Source organism: Canis lupus, chromosome 5 (genome assembly GCF_003254725.2).
Source record: "Canis lupus dingo isolate Sandy chromosome 5, ASM325472v2, whole genome shotgun sequence".
Classification (NCBI taxonomy): Eukaryota; Metazoa; Chordata; class Mammalia; order Carnivora; family Canidae; genus Canis; species Canis lupus.
This window is the reverse complement of record NC_064247.1, coordinates 9,079,458-9,092,040: the sequence shown is the minus strand read 5'-3', so window position 1 is coordinate 9,092,040 and position 12,583 is coordinate 9,079,458. Positions and strand designations below refer to the sequence as shown.

Below are 12,583 nucleotides of genomic sequence, written 5' to 3'. Positions count from 1 at the left end.
CAGCAGGTCGCCATAACTAGAATTTAAATCCAGTGGATGAGAAAGCTCCTACCTAGGGCAGGGGATGGACTTCTCTCCTCGCTGGTGGGCTTGGGGCCCGGGAGGTCAAGGCAGCAGGAGGAGTGTGATACGAATACCTGGGCTCACCTCTCCCTCCTCTCTCCAGATGGTGAAGGCAATCCAGGTCCTGAGAATTCACCTGCTGGAATTGGAGAAAGTCAATGAACTCTGCAAGGACTTTTGTAACCGGTACATCACCTGCCTCAAAACCAAGATGCACAGCGATAACCTGCTCAGGAATGATCTCGGGGGACCCTACTCCCCCAACCAGCCCTCCATAAACCTTCACTCACAGGTAACACACAGGGCTGGGTCCTATCTCCTAAGCCAGGCTTCTACGCCAGGTGTAGGACTGTCTGAAGGCCCCCTGGTGGCCCAGGAAAGTGGATTAGACTCACCGGATCCTTTCAGCATGAGGGCCCTCTTCTGATGCATGAAATGCACATAAGTGTTGAGATGGAAAGTTTTCCTGGAACATGAGACAGGGGCAGAGCTGGGAATGGACCCCAGCCTCCCAGCCCCGCACACTTCTCAAGAGGGCTTGCTGAGCTCTCCGTGTTTTTGAGAAGGAGGCTCTGAGGAAAATGGTCCTTCCCTGAGTCCTGCCCACCTAATAGATGGGTTCTATGCTTCCCATGCGACTGCTTTTCCCAGATCATTTTCCTGTTGCTCACCCTACCCTGGCTCATCTGTCTCCCTAAGGTTCAGGGCCACTGTGAAGGTCGCCTCAAGTCACCCCCCTTCCCAAGAGTCACCCACCACCTTCATCCTGGGAACTGGGGAATGTAGAAATGGCCACTATGTGTTCTAGGTGAACACGGGTTCTTCTCTCCAGGGTGGAATATTTTCTCCAAACCTACGAGCTAAGAAAGCTGCCTGGTGATACCTTTCCATCAAACTCACCGACAATCTAGACAATCTACGTAAGCCATAGCTCACCGCTTTCTTCCTCTCCCACTGAGTTCCCGAGTCTAGGACAGACACATGGGGGGCCCCAGGAGGTTTGCAGTGGCCTCTTCTCATGAGACGATCAGGCTTGGGGAAGAGGGTAAATTTTCTAAGAATGATGGGCACTGGAAAGCAAGTGCCTAAGAGAGGTGGTGCCATTTTTATCTCTAAGCTTTAAGGACCAACACACTTCATCCATCCCTCCAGGTTGGTAGAGGCAGGGGACGGAAGGGTCAGGGGCGTCTCTAGGAGGCCAGCCCCGCCTTGCACATATCCAAAGGGATCTCTGTGGGACTTGACAGTGAGTACTGCATGGGACATGAGGCAAGAAGTTTATTTCCTCTTCCCATTGCTTGAAATCACCAAATCACTTTATTACAGATCTAAAAACAGCCGCCCAGGCTTCTGCTTGCTAATATTCTCTTGAAATAGACTCATTCCTTCAGAGTCTTATTGTACTTTCCCTTATGATCAAAATTAGCAAGAAACTTGCATAAAAGAGGACAATAATTGCTCAACGAGCATCTCGTTTGTAATTTATTAGTTTCTATTATTGTGGGTTACCATGGCGACGCTGCGCAGCCCCGGTGACGGGAGAGATTCAAGATAGGAGCTGAGGAGGCCGTGAGGCCTCAGCAAATGGAGATGCACATTTTTATCAGTAATTTTCATGAAAATAATAAGTGAGGAGTTAATGAGATGGAAAGCCATCCTGTGGCTATTGTGAATTTTTTTTAAGTGTTGATCTAATTAGAATGCATCGGTCAGGAAAAGTAATGAGGATTTAGTGCCTCACAGAGATGTGAGGATCATATCAGAAAATTAGCACAAGTCTTTGGAAATAATCAGGTCCTTGGAGAGGCTCTGGATTTCCCCTCCTGGGCTCTCCAAGTTTACCTCGAGCGCTGACATTGGGGGTGCACCGGGGTAATGGGGGAGGAGAGCAGGGCCAGAGGGCTCGGCAGCCACAGCGGGCCCCTCCGGGGTTGGGGTCCTGGGGCTGACAAGTCAGTCTGCAGCCGGCAGGGCCTCTGGGGGCGCGGGGTTGGCAGAGGAGGATAAGACCCCGGGTGAGCCGGGGCGCGGAGCTGCTGCCTGCCCAAGTCCTCCTGGGAGATCCCGGCGCTCGGGGCCTCTGAGCTTTGAGGAAAAGGAGAGAACTTTGATTCCCGTCACTGTAAATATCAGATCTCTGCCTGACAGCGAAGCTGGCCCTGGGTGGCCACCGCAGAAAGGCTTCTGATCTGCTTGGAAAGGGGAACTCAGACAATCAGGCCAAAACAAAGACAGCTAGAGAAAGACGCAGACACTCCTGTCTGGAATTTCGCTAACGTGTCCCTTCATTGCCCCTGACTGCCACCTCCTACCTAGTCCAGACTTCAGTGGGTAAATGGGATCATCGCACACAGGCTGCTGCCCTGGGTGCCTCACCGGCTCGCCTGTCCTCTCTGGCTAGCCCTCAGCCCTCCACACACACACGCACACGTGCGCGCACACTCATGCACACCGCAAACACGCCTACACGTGCCTCTTCAGCCTCTGCCGCTGGATTTGTGGTGCTGAGGCTCTGCTCATGTCATTCTCCTGCCCAGAAGCTCTTAATGTCCTCAGAGTTCTCTCATCCTTTCACCTGATACCCCAGGCTTCCCCGGACCCCCATTCTCCCAGGCCTGTCTGCTCCCACGACACTTGCACAGCTCTGCAGGACCAAGCCCAGCCCCCTCCCAAGGAGGCCACAAGGCTGCTCTCCCCTGGAGGCCCCTCTGACGCCCCATCCAGAAAGGCCTTTTCTTTCTCCCAACTAAGTGCTGGGAGCACTGGGGGCCACTTAATTGTAAACATCACATGTGGCTTCAACTCAGAGTCACTGGTGTATTGTTATTCTCGTCTCCTAGCTAACAGACAGTATTTTATATACAATTATAACCCATGCCTGGTGGCGGCTAACCCAAGGTCTCAAGCATGGATGGCCAGTGAAGAACTGTTGAAAGAAGTAAGACAAGGAAAAAAAAAAGAAGAAGTAACACAAGGAGAAAGACGGAGATCAGGCGAGACCAGAGGAAGGAGGGAGGGAGAAATCAGAAGCAAGAGAATGGGAAAGAGAGACAACCCTGGAGAGTCACCGTCAGGAGGGAGGCTTAGGAAGGATGCGGCCCAGAGGGAAGGGTAGCAGAGAGAAGGGAAGTGAGGCTGAGAAAGCCAGGGGGAAGAGAGAGAAGAAAGAATGGCATCGGCAGAGACAGGGGATGAAGGGACAGGCTGGGCAGGTGAGGGGACAGTGTGAAGCCAGGTGTGTGCTCTCCACATTCCCAGGCCCGGCTCCCGTGACTCCCTGAGCTGGGGCTGCGGGCCTGGCTGGGCCTGCCCGGGAGGGAGAGGTCCTGGCCTCCAAGAGACTTTCCGTGCGGGAGGCAGGCCTGGAGATCAGGGCATGGGGGCCGGGATGGGAGAGACGAGAGAAAAGGAGAGTCTGGAGTGTGTTTGTGTGTGTGTGTGTGTGTGTGTGTCTGCGCACGCAGGCACACACGCGCATGCAGACGATGGTTCACATTCGTCATGGTTCGACCTTAATCCCCCCAGCCTGAAATAGCCCCACTGAGCGCCAGCCTGGCCCGGGGAGGGGTGTCTCCCCTCTGGAACATGATCCTCAGGATCAACATTCCAGCCGCCTGCCAGCTTTGTTGCAAACTGCTGGCTCATGATTTTCCCTGTGTGCTAATCATTCGGCCTTGTGTTGCAAAGTGGGAGACATTTTTTTAATTCAAATTGGTCTCCCCCCCCCCCAACTCAGATGCCACACCGTGTTCCCATTCAGCTCTGTGGCAGCTGGGCACATTCCCCGCCTGGCCTTCCTGTTTCTGAATGTGAGCTTTCTCTTGGGGGTGGGATGAGGGTAGGGAGTGGGGGAGTCGGCTTCCACCAAGCAGGAGAGCTGACACCGAGTCTCCCAAAGAATTGGGCCACAGTTTTGTCCACGTCCCCAGGAAGCCAGCCTGTACTGCCTGCACCTGATGACATCCAAGCTCCCTCACGCCTCCCAGCCCAGGCTTCTTGCTGGGGCAGCCTCCCTAGGAAGGAGGCTCATCTCAGACTCGCACTCGAGCTTCTCCTGTCTTTTCCTAGAGGTTGTAAACTAAACCATCCCACTGGACAAAACCTAACTCCCGCCTCACTCAAGTATTAATTTGACTTGAAACTCATCCCTCTTTCTCTATGGGGATCTAAGCCAGGGCCCCATCGTGGGGCACATTGGGCTGAGCCGCGTTCTCAGTCACCAAGCACTGGGGGGGGGGGGGGGGGGCACTTACTGTATGCACCCTGCTAGGTCCTGTGAGAGCATGAGTGAATCATCCAGAAGGAGCCCCCAATCTCAGTGCGAAGGAGCTGTGAGTCACACCTGAGGATCTAGATAAGTTATGTGAGCCATGGAAAGCTCCAGGTGGAGGGAACATTGAGAAAGGCGGGAAGGGAGCAGCCAGAGATGGAGAGAGGAACCCCAGGAAAGGGTCTGGATTAAACAAACCACATGTGTGGCCTCAGGTTACCCCAGTCGCTGCTCAGCCTCCTTCCTCCTGCCCCCAGAAAGGGCCCGGCCCGCCCTGCACACTCGCACAGCCAGTCTGTTCCTGCCTAGAGACAGAATGAGCAAACCTCAGCATGGATTAGGTAGGCCAGCAGGAGGATTTTGCCCATTGTGAGTGGAGAAGTCACAGATTCACTGGCCTTGGGGATGAGGGGGGTGGGGGGCGGGGTGTAGGCTTTCCGGGAGCTCCAAAAGTGTTCCCAGGATAGAGAGAAGTCTGGGAGAAGGTGAGGAACAGAAACAACCTTCTAGAATCCCTGGAGAGAAGCAGCTGTAGAGGAGGAGCAGTCATTCGTTCCTGAGCAGTCATTCATTCATGCCCTGCATCTGTGCAAGTGCAGTTGAACCTGCTGAGTTCCAAGGATCTCAAAGTGGATCTGACATGATCTCTGTCCTCCAAACGTAACAGTGGAGTATCTTGCAACCAAGTTGTGGGGAGTTATGCCCTAAGGTGGGAAATGATGGCCAGTCACCAAAGATGTGAGAGGTAATGGGGAGTGTAGGTGAGGGGGTAAGGGTTGGAAACGTGTTGGAGGCAAATTAATTGAGTAGCTCTAAGAAGAGCTACTTGTGCTGCTCTAGGAAGAGCTGGGAGAGAACAGGGAGAAGGTCAACATTTCCTGAACCTCCCCTACGTCTCCAAACCCTGTATGCACTGGGTGCTTTGCATATATTATTTACTCCTCACATCAAGGCTGCAAGGGCCACATTATTTTCTCCCCAAGGAAAGAGACGCTCAGAGAAGTTAAGACATTGGCTCAAGGTCACACACCTAGTAAGCAGCAGAGACTGGAGTAGGTTACTCTGGAGTCTATGTTCTACTTACTATAATGAGTCCTTTGGCTTTTTTGGTGACGCATAAGAAGAACCAGCGATCCTGCGCCCTGGATAAGGACGGGCGACCCCCTTAACCACAGAGCAGGAATCTGGAGACTAGAGAGCAAGGAACCAATTGCTGGAAGCAAGACTTTAGATTTGCTAATAGGGAGGAGAAAGGTACAGAGTGAACTCTCCAGCTATGCAGACTTCCTAAAAACACAGGAAGGGGACTAGCGAGTGCACCCCTACCTGGGGAAGGTAGACTTGCCTACTGACCTACAGGGAGTTTGCATTTTCAAGATTAGCAGGAGGTCAAGGCGGTGGGGGTGGAGGGCAGTCACCGCCATCAAGCCCCCAGAAGTTCCGCCCCCCGTGGCCAAGCATCCTGAAGATCCGACCAGGCCATTTTAGGGCCGGCAGGAGAAGGGAAAAGTGATCTACCCTGCGAGATCCCCCTGAGATGGAAGGGGGCACCCCTAGACCACAGCGCCAGGAAACAGAGTTCCAAGCCCTGGCCTGCCTCACTGTCACCATGGCCGCTGGAGCTGTCCCCTCCACCACTTCCTGGCCTCCAGCCCTCCAGCTCAGGGGCCCGGGAGACCATGAGGACGGCCCTTCCCCTTCCGCCAGGCGAGTGAAACCTGAGCAGTCCACTCCTCCTTGTGAGAAGGAATGTTCCTTAAGAGCAGCAGCTGCCACTTGCCCCCACAGGCCAGAAGTGCCTTTCCCTTGAGACTAAAGCCCCCAACCGACCAGAGGGACAGCAACAGGATCAGGTGGCCTGTTTACATGTGTTTGGCTCCCCAGGGTTTGGGAGCCCAGCTCCTCCCAGCCCAGGACCAGACTCTGGCCCTGCCAGAATGGAGGAAGCCTGCCAGGGACAGCCTGTCTGGGGACGGGGCAACCTCCCCACCCCTCTAAGACGCACGCACACACCCCATCCCAGGCCAAAACTGAGTCAGGCCATGCGTTTATTGAGCATCTATCATGCACCCAACACTGTGGTAGGCGGTGTGAGAGAATGCAAAGAAAGAACCCTCTTCCCCTCCAAATATCTGCAACCAAAGCTAGGGGAGGAGGACCCATGCACCTGCATAAGCAGGAGAACCACCGTGCTGTGTGTCCAGTAGGGCCAGGCCGACAGGAAGCACTGAAGGAGTCCAGAGAATGGGCCGTGGGCGTGCCCGGGGTGAGTCAGGACAAGCTTTCAGCAGAAGTGCTGCACCCAAGACCACGTCCCCACCCCCAGCCTGACCTCCTGGCCGCTTGGGGAGGTTTGGGGGAGTGAGATCTGAGCTGATGGATCAGCAGAGACCCCTAGTGGCCTGGGGGTGGATGGCAGACAGCTGCCCCCCCTCCCCGCCCCTCTCAGTGGGCTGTACTGCTCCCCCAACCTCTCCCCTGCTCGCCCCCTCCCACTACACACACATACACACACACACACACACACACACACACACACAATCCTAGGGAATGGCGTTGGTTTTTCTAAAATCCTCTGCTGGAAGGACCTTGGCAGTGTCATCTAGTTCACTTCCCCTGTTCCACAGACATCCTGGTAAGATAAACACTCCGGCTCTTTCAAAATAACTTAAAGGAGAATTGTTCTCTCCGTCTTGTCTTTGCCTTCGCTCCTTCTTTCTTCCTCCCATCAGTTCATTCTAAGAATTTCTTCCTGTAGTGGAAATTACGTTTTTTCAGGCAACACAAGCCCTTTCCCTATTCACAACAAAGACTGGGGGCCCCAGGGACTGACCGAGCTCCTCCTGGGCTGACGCCAGACCATGAGGTCAGAGCCATAGCCATCGTCAGCCTCCTTGTGCCACACGTACCCCACCCGAACACCCTCTGCTTCCAAGAGTAATCCCAGAGCCTCCCACTTTTTCTTAGTAAGGTCTTCCTTTTGAACAAATCATCTTTTTTGGTTCCAGAATGAGATTTGGAGTAAAACTCGCCCAGTGACCACTATGGCCCAGAAAGAGTGACCAGTGGCAGCGAGGGCTTTGCAGCTGGTCCACGGGTGGGGTTTAGGAGGTGTGAGCAAACTTGCTCCCCTACTTTGCTCTACCCACTTCTGAGATGCCCATTGCCACTGCCCACGAGGACCAGCGGAGGGGCAGCTTCTGGGGAGGCCTGTGGAGCCCAGCTTGTGGGTTTCCATCCGAGTCCTGGGTCACCTGGTCCAGGCCCTAAGACATCATTTGCAGGAAACTATGGAAGTTTTCATCTTTGGGGACTTTTCCTACTTTGAAAGCAAATCTTACTCCTAGAAAGTAGGAGCCCACATACTCCCCAGTTTGGTGGGATGGCCTCACCAAGGAAACCAGGCTTCCAGCAGCCTTTCAGCAGGTTTCAGAGGCTTGGGGACATCCCTGCCATGTTCCTGATGGGACAAGGCAGAGATCTTGAGCTAGACAACCGGCTTGCGCCCCTGGTTCCTGGACAATTTGGGCAGAGACGTGAGGCTCTGGATGCTCAAGAATGTCGCTAAAACTGTACCACATGTGCTTCTCACCTCTTTATGGGTGCTAAGGAGTCTGGAAGGAAACAGCTCTATTTGGGTCTAGACAGAGCAGCATCCACCTGGTTGGGAGTCTGATAAGCCCCAAGAGAAAGCTGTCAAGAAGATAAAAATACTGCATGCTTAGCCAACATTGTCTCCCCAAGGGGCTTCCACTGCTGCCATCGTAGCTGCTTCCTCAGAAAAGACCATAGACTCTTGCCAGAGATTTGGAGCCTCATTGTCTCCGGAGAGACAGAGGCTCCAGAGAGCTAGACCCTGGGCTCCTCCTGAAGTGGCTGCAGTCAAGTCACAGAGCTCATCCGAGACAGGGACACAGCTTCCACTGGGCTTGGCCTGGGCTCGGGAATGCCTGCGGCAGGGAGGCAGGAATGAGGGGGGCCTGTGGTAAGGACTGGCCACCACTTGGTATGCAGCTCCAGACGGATCTCCACAGCTGCTCAGTAGAGAACCCAAGGGGCTCCAGGACTTCTAGGACAGGTTTTAAATCCTGGCCGTGCCAAACTCAGCTCCCGAGTTGAGTGGCTTTAGCCAAAGGAAGTGGGAAGTGATTTATTGGGTGCTTGAATGTGCCAGGCACCCTGCTTACATCGGGCCTGGATGTCTGACTCCAAAGCACATCTCTCCAAGCTAGCATCAGCACCGCGCTCGGAGCCAGAGGACCCGGGTTCGAGGCTGGGTGACTCTAGGAAGTCACTTTGGTCCTCCAGACCTCAGCTCCTCTTCAGGCAAATGGTAGCGGGGAGATTAAAATGAAAGAACCTGGTAGAAGAATGCAAATATTCTATGTGTGTAATAAATAGGTAGTTTTAGACCCATTGATCTTTGGGACCAGCTGAGGGTGGTCGTTACAAATACAGATTGCAGAGGGTCCGGTTCAATGACCCTGAGAATCTGTGTCTTTAAAAACAGCACAGGGCTCAGGCCAGCGTGTGAAACAGCTCACATTTACAAATGTTGGGGATGGATATTATTTCCCCAGACCTCAGGGATGCCCAGATTTTCTTCCTCTTTTTTGCCCAGCTAAGATGTGGTCAGCCCTGGCCCTTTCCATGGTCTCTGCCCTCAAAGCTCTACATTCCATTCCTTTGCTGATAGAACTTGGCTGCCTCTCGGCATGTCCCAGCCAAGGACCCCAGAGTAGGAGGAGAGGGTCGGAAAGAGAAGACTCGGATCTAATGCATAAATTGCCTTTCGTTACCCAAGCCCAGAACCTGGCACGAGGCTTGCAAAACCACAGGGCAGGGAACCAGCCAGAGTCTGAATAAGCAGATGAAGTATCCAGGCAATAGCTCTCACCCTTCTGCCTCCAGCTAGCAAAAATGTGTGTTTGGTTGAATCCCAAGGCACACATCTTGTATTTATTTTACTGCTTTCGCTTGTGTTTTCCTAACCTTGCCGGATACTTTTTTCGGAGAAAAGAAAGTCTGGGGCAACATTTTATATTTGAAACACCCAAATGCCTTTACCCAATGAGGAGCACATGGCATGAATGATTACCGATGAGATTGTTGAAAAATCATTTCCATTAGTTTTGGGGTGAAAGGCATGGGTGGGACACCCTCTTCAGATACATTCACCTTCCAGCTTTGCTTCAGCTTCAGAGAACATCAGCATTGGCTCACATCCTGTGAGGGTGGTTGGCTGGGGCACTGGGACGAGGGCTGAATCAACCTCAGATGGCCACGTAGCTAAATACAGGCTTTGAGGGCTCCTGGATGTCAGCACTGGGCCAGACACATTTTATAAATGAGACTAAGGCTCCCAGAAGGGCCGTGATTGGCTGATTCCCAAATCCATGGTCTTTCTCCGGTGCCCATGCTGCCTCTGTCTTTCTGGGGTTGGATTGTTTTGCCTGTTATCTTACCTCCAGTAACTACGTACTGAACCCCTGTGGTTCCAGGAGCACCTTGTAGCCCGGTTCTTGGCACAAGGTGGGTGTTCAGTATTTGTGGATGAAGGAGGGCTGTGTTCTAGTCCCATTGCTGCGAACCAGCTGGGGGCCTTGGGTGAGTCACCTGGGTTTCTAAAGCCTCTAGTTCCTTATTTGTGTTCAGGAAGTTGTAGTATGTGGCTTCTAAGGGCTCTTCTAGTTTTTGGGTTTTGGAAGGTGGGGCCTCCGTATGAGACTTGAACTGCTTGAGTGGGAAGACCAAGAGTTTGGCTCATCCAAGAAACTCTAGAACTTCCCTGGAGGCTGAGAGCCCAAGCTTCTTCCAGTCCTAAAGCAAAAGTTGGGAAGCCAGGGGCCTCCTTTCCTCTCGCCCCTACCCCCCAGTTGTAGTCTATTTTCTTGACTGCACCTATCTGAATTCTTACAGCTCATGTGTTATGACTCGAAGCTTTGAGCATGAGAGCATCAGCCCTAGAGGGTCATCAGACAGGCTACCTGCTTCAGCCCAGTTTTCAGATGAGGAACCGTGGTCAGAGAAGCTCAGAGACCCAAGCACGTCTCCTAAAGCTCCTTCCACAACACCTCATCGGCCACCTTTCTTGCTTTCTCCAAATAAAGCCTAAAGACCCCAACCTGTCACCCACACCCAATTCCTTCCTCACACATCCCACCCCCGCTCTGAGCAAGCGACTGGCCTTCAGGCAGGGAGGGCTTAGTGCTGCTTCTTGGAGGCTGCAGCCAAGCTCCCTCCCCTTGTGCATGGCATGCGGAACCCCTCAACATCAGGTCTAAGCACTTCCTTGCCCAGCTGGTACATGGCAATGACGAGGTGACCAGAGTGCCAGAAAAACATGGTCTTCTTATCTGCTTTGGCTACTGCAGAAAAACAAACTGCAAGGATTGTTTCCTGGGTAAAACAGGGGCTGGCAGGTTGACAGTGTGGGGCAAAGGGAGCCTCTGTCTGCGGCAGGATTCTGTGTTGGCAGCCTCAGGAAGAGGAAGGAATCGATGAAATGTGCAGAAGGGTGGCTTGAGGTCGAGGCTCATGAGATGCCCTTGGAAGGCAGGTTATAAAGAAGCTAGGATGGCTTTTTAAAATTACTATTTAACAACTGTTTTAGTAGCCACTGTGCGCCAGGCCCCTGCATTAGGTGCTCAGGATACAAAGATAAAACATTGGAGGCCATTCGCGTCTGGAGCTTGGTGTAATAATGTGATATAGGTACGTGAGGAGGTGAGGTTCTCAGGGGAGAGGGTGTCAGGGAAGGCGTCTGGAGACAGTTGAGTGTGAAGAGTGAAGAGGTGCCAGGCAGATGAAGCCTGGTTCTCAGCCCTGGCCACACTTTAGAACCACTTGGGGAGCTTGTCAAACACCAAGGCTCCATCCACACATCCAACCAATTGAATTAGAATCTCTGGGGTTAGAACCCAGGCATCGATATTGGAAATTCCAAAGTGGAGCTGAAGTGGGGACCACTGTTTATGTGGTGATTTGTGTCTCAGGTTTCGGAAGAATGGAATGGCTAAGTGGATAAATATTGTTGGCTGGTCGGTCGGTCGGTCGGTTGGTTGGTTTTTAATATTGAGCCTTCTTATTCACTCCTTCTAGAAGGCCATGAGAATTGCCTTTCAGATTTGGGTCCTGGGAGGAGCAGGATGAAGGGAGGAGGGAAGGCAGGAAGAGAGAAAGGGAGAGGAGGAGTTTGGGGCTGTGGCATCTAAGCATTTAGTGACATTGTCACAAACCACGCCTCCCTTACTGCCAGGACCTCCTGCAGAATTCCCCCAATTCCATGTCTGGAGTCTCCAATAACCCCCAGGGGATTGTGGTCCCAGCCTCAGCTCTCCAGCAGGGCAACATCGCCATGACAACCGTCAACTCACAAGTGGTGTCAGGTCGGTGCAGGGGATTGTGGGGGACACTCCTGGGAGGAGAAGGGGTGGCCCCAAGGGGGCTCCAGGGGGCGGGGGGCAGGGTGCTGTACAATCTTAGGAAGTGGGAGGGGTGCCCCCTGACAAGGAGCTCAATTTCTTGACTAAAGTGTTCTCTGAGTTTATCGATGGCTCGCACCAAGATCTGATTGTGATATTTTGGAACAAATTTGGGTCAGAATCTCATGAGCCCCTCAAAGACCAAGTAAAGCTATTGTCCCTGCCCCCAAACACTTCCCACCAGAGGCTCTGCTCTCTGGACCCCATTCCCATCCCGCCCCCCCGCAACAGGGACTTGAGTGCCTCCAGAATAGAAGGTGTTTCCATGGGAGTGCCAAGCAAATTGAAAATCCTGCTTGCCCTCACTCCTACCCACCCCCGTGCAGGGGACCCAAAAACTGGTTGTCTCCTCAGGTGGAGCCTTATACCAGCCGGTTACCATGGTAACCTCCCAGGGTCAGGTGGTCACCCAAGCAATCCCCCAGGGAGCCATCCAGATCCAGAACACACAGGTGAGTGTCCGTGCACAGGTGTGTGCGCACGTGCATGGTATGGGGAGGGCAACCGTAACCGTTTACTATCCGCCAGGCCCTTTACACCAGCGACTCCTTCAATCCTCGTTATTCCTCTAAGAGGTATCGTTACCCCCAGTTTACCTATCGGAAGCTGAGTGTCAGGAAGTCCTAGGATTTCCCCACCTCTCAGGGTTACATCAAAGGATCCTGCACCTCCCACTCCTGGCCTCTACCCCAAGCCACCCCGCAGCTCAGTGGGATACAGCGCGCACACAAGTAGGGGGAGAAAGAGGATCTGAAGTCAGGCCTGA

General features: G+C 53.3%; 1 protein-coding gene across 20 annotated transcripts in view; it reads left to right on the top strand.

Moving 5' to 3' along the window:
• Positions 1–12,583, top strand: part of PKNOX2 (PBX/knotted 1 homeobox 2) — a 309,171-nt gene that overhangs the window by 275,813 nt on the left and 20,775 nt on the right. For 19 of the 20 annotated variants that reach the window (XM_049109791.1, XM_049109793.1, XM_035715754.2 and 16 more), the window contains 3 exons: positions 167–355; positions 11,592–11,721; positions 12,172–12,269. In XM_049109791.1, the coding sequence (XP_048965748.1) occupies positions 167–355; positions 11,592–11,721; positions 12,172–12,269 (417 nt within the window). The remainder of the gene's footprint in view (positions 1–166; positions 356–11,591; positions 11,722–12,171; positions 12,270–12,583) is intronic. The other variant, XM_049109798.1, reaches the window with a different exon arrangement.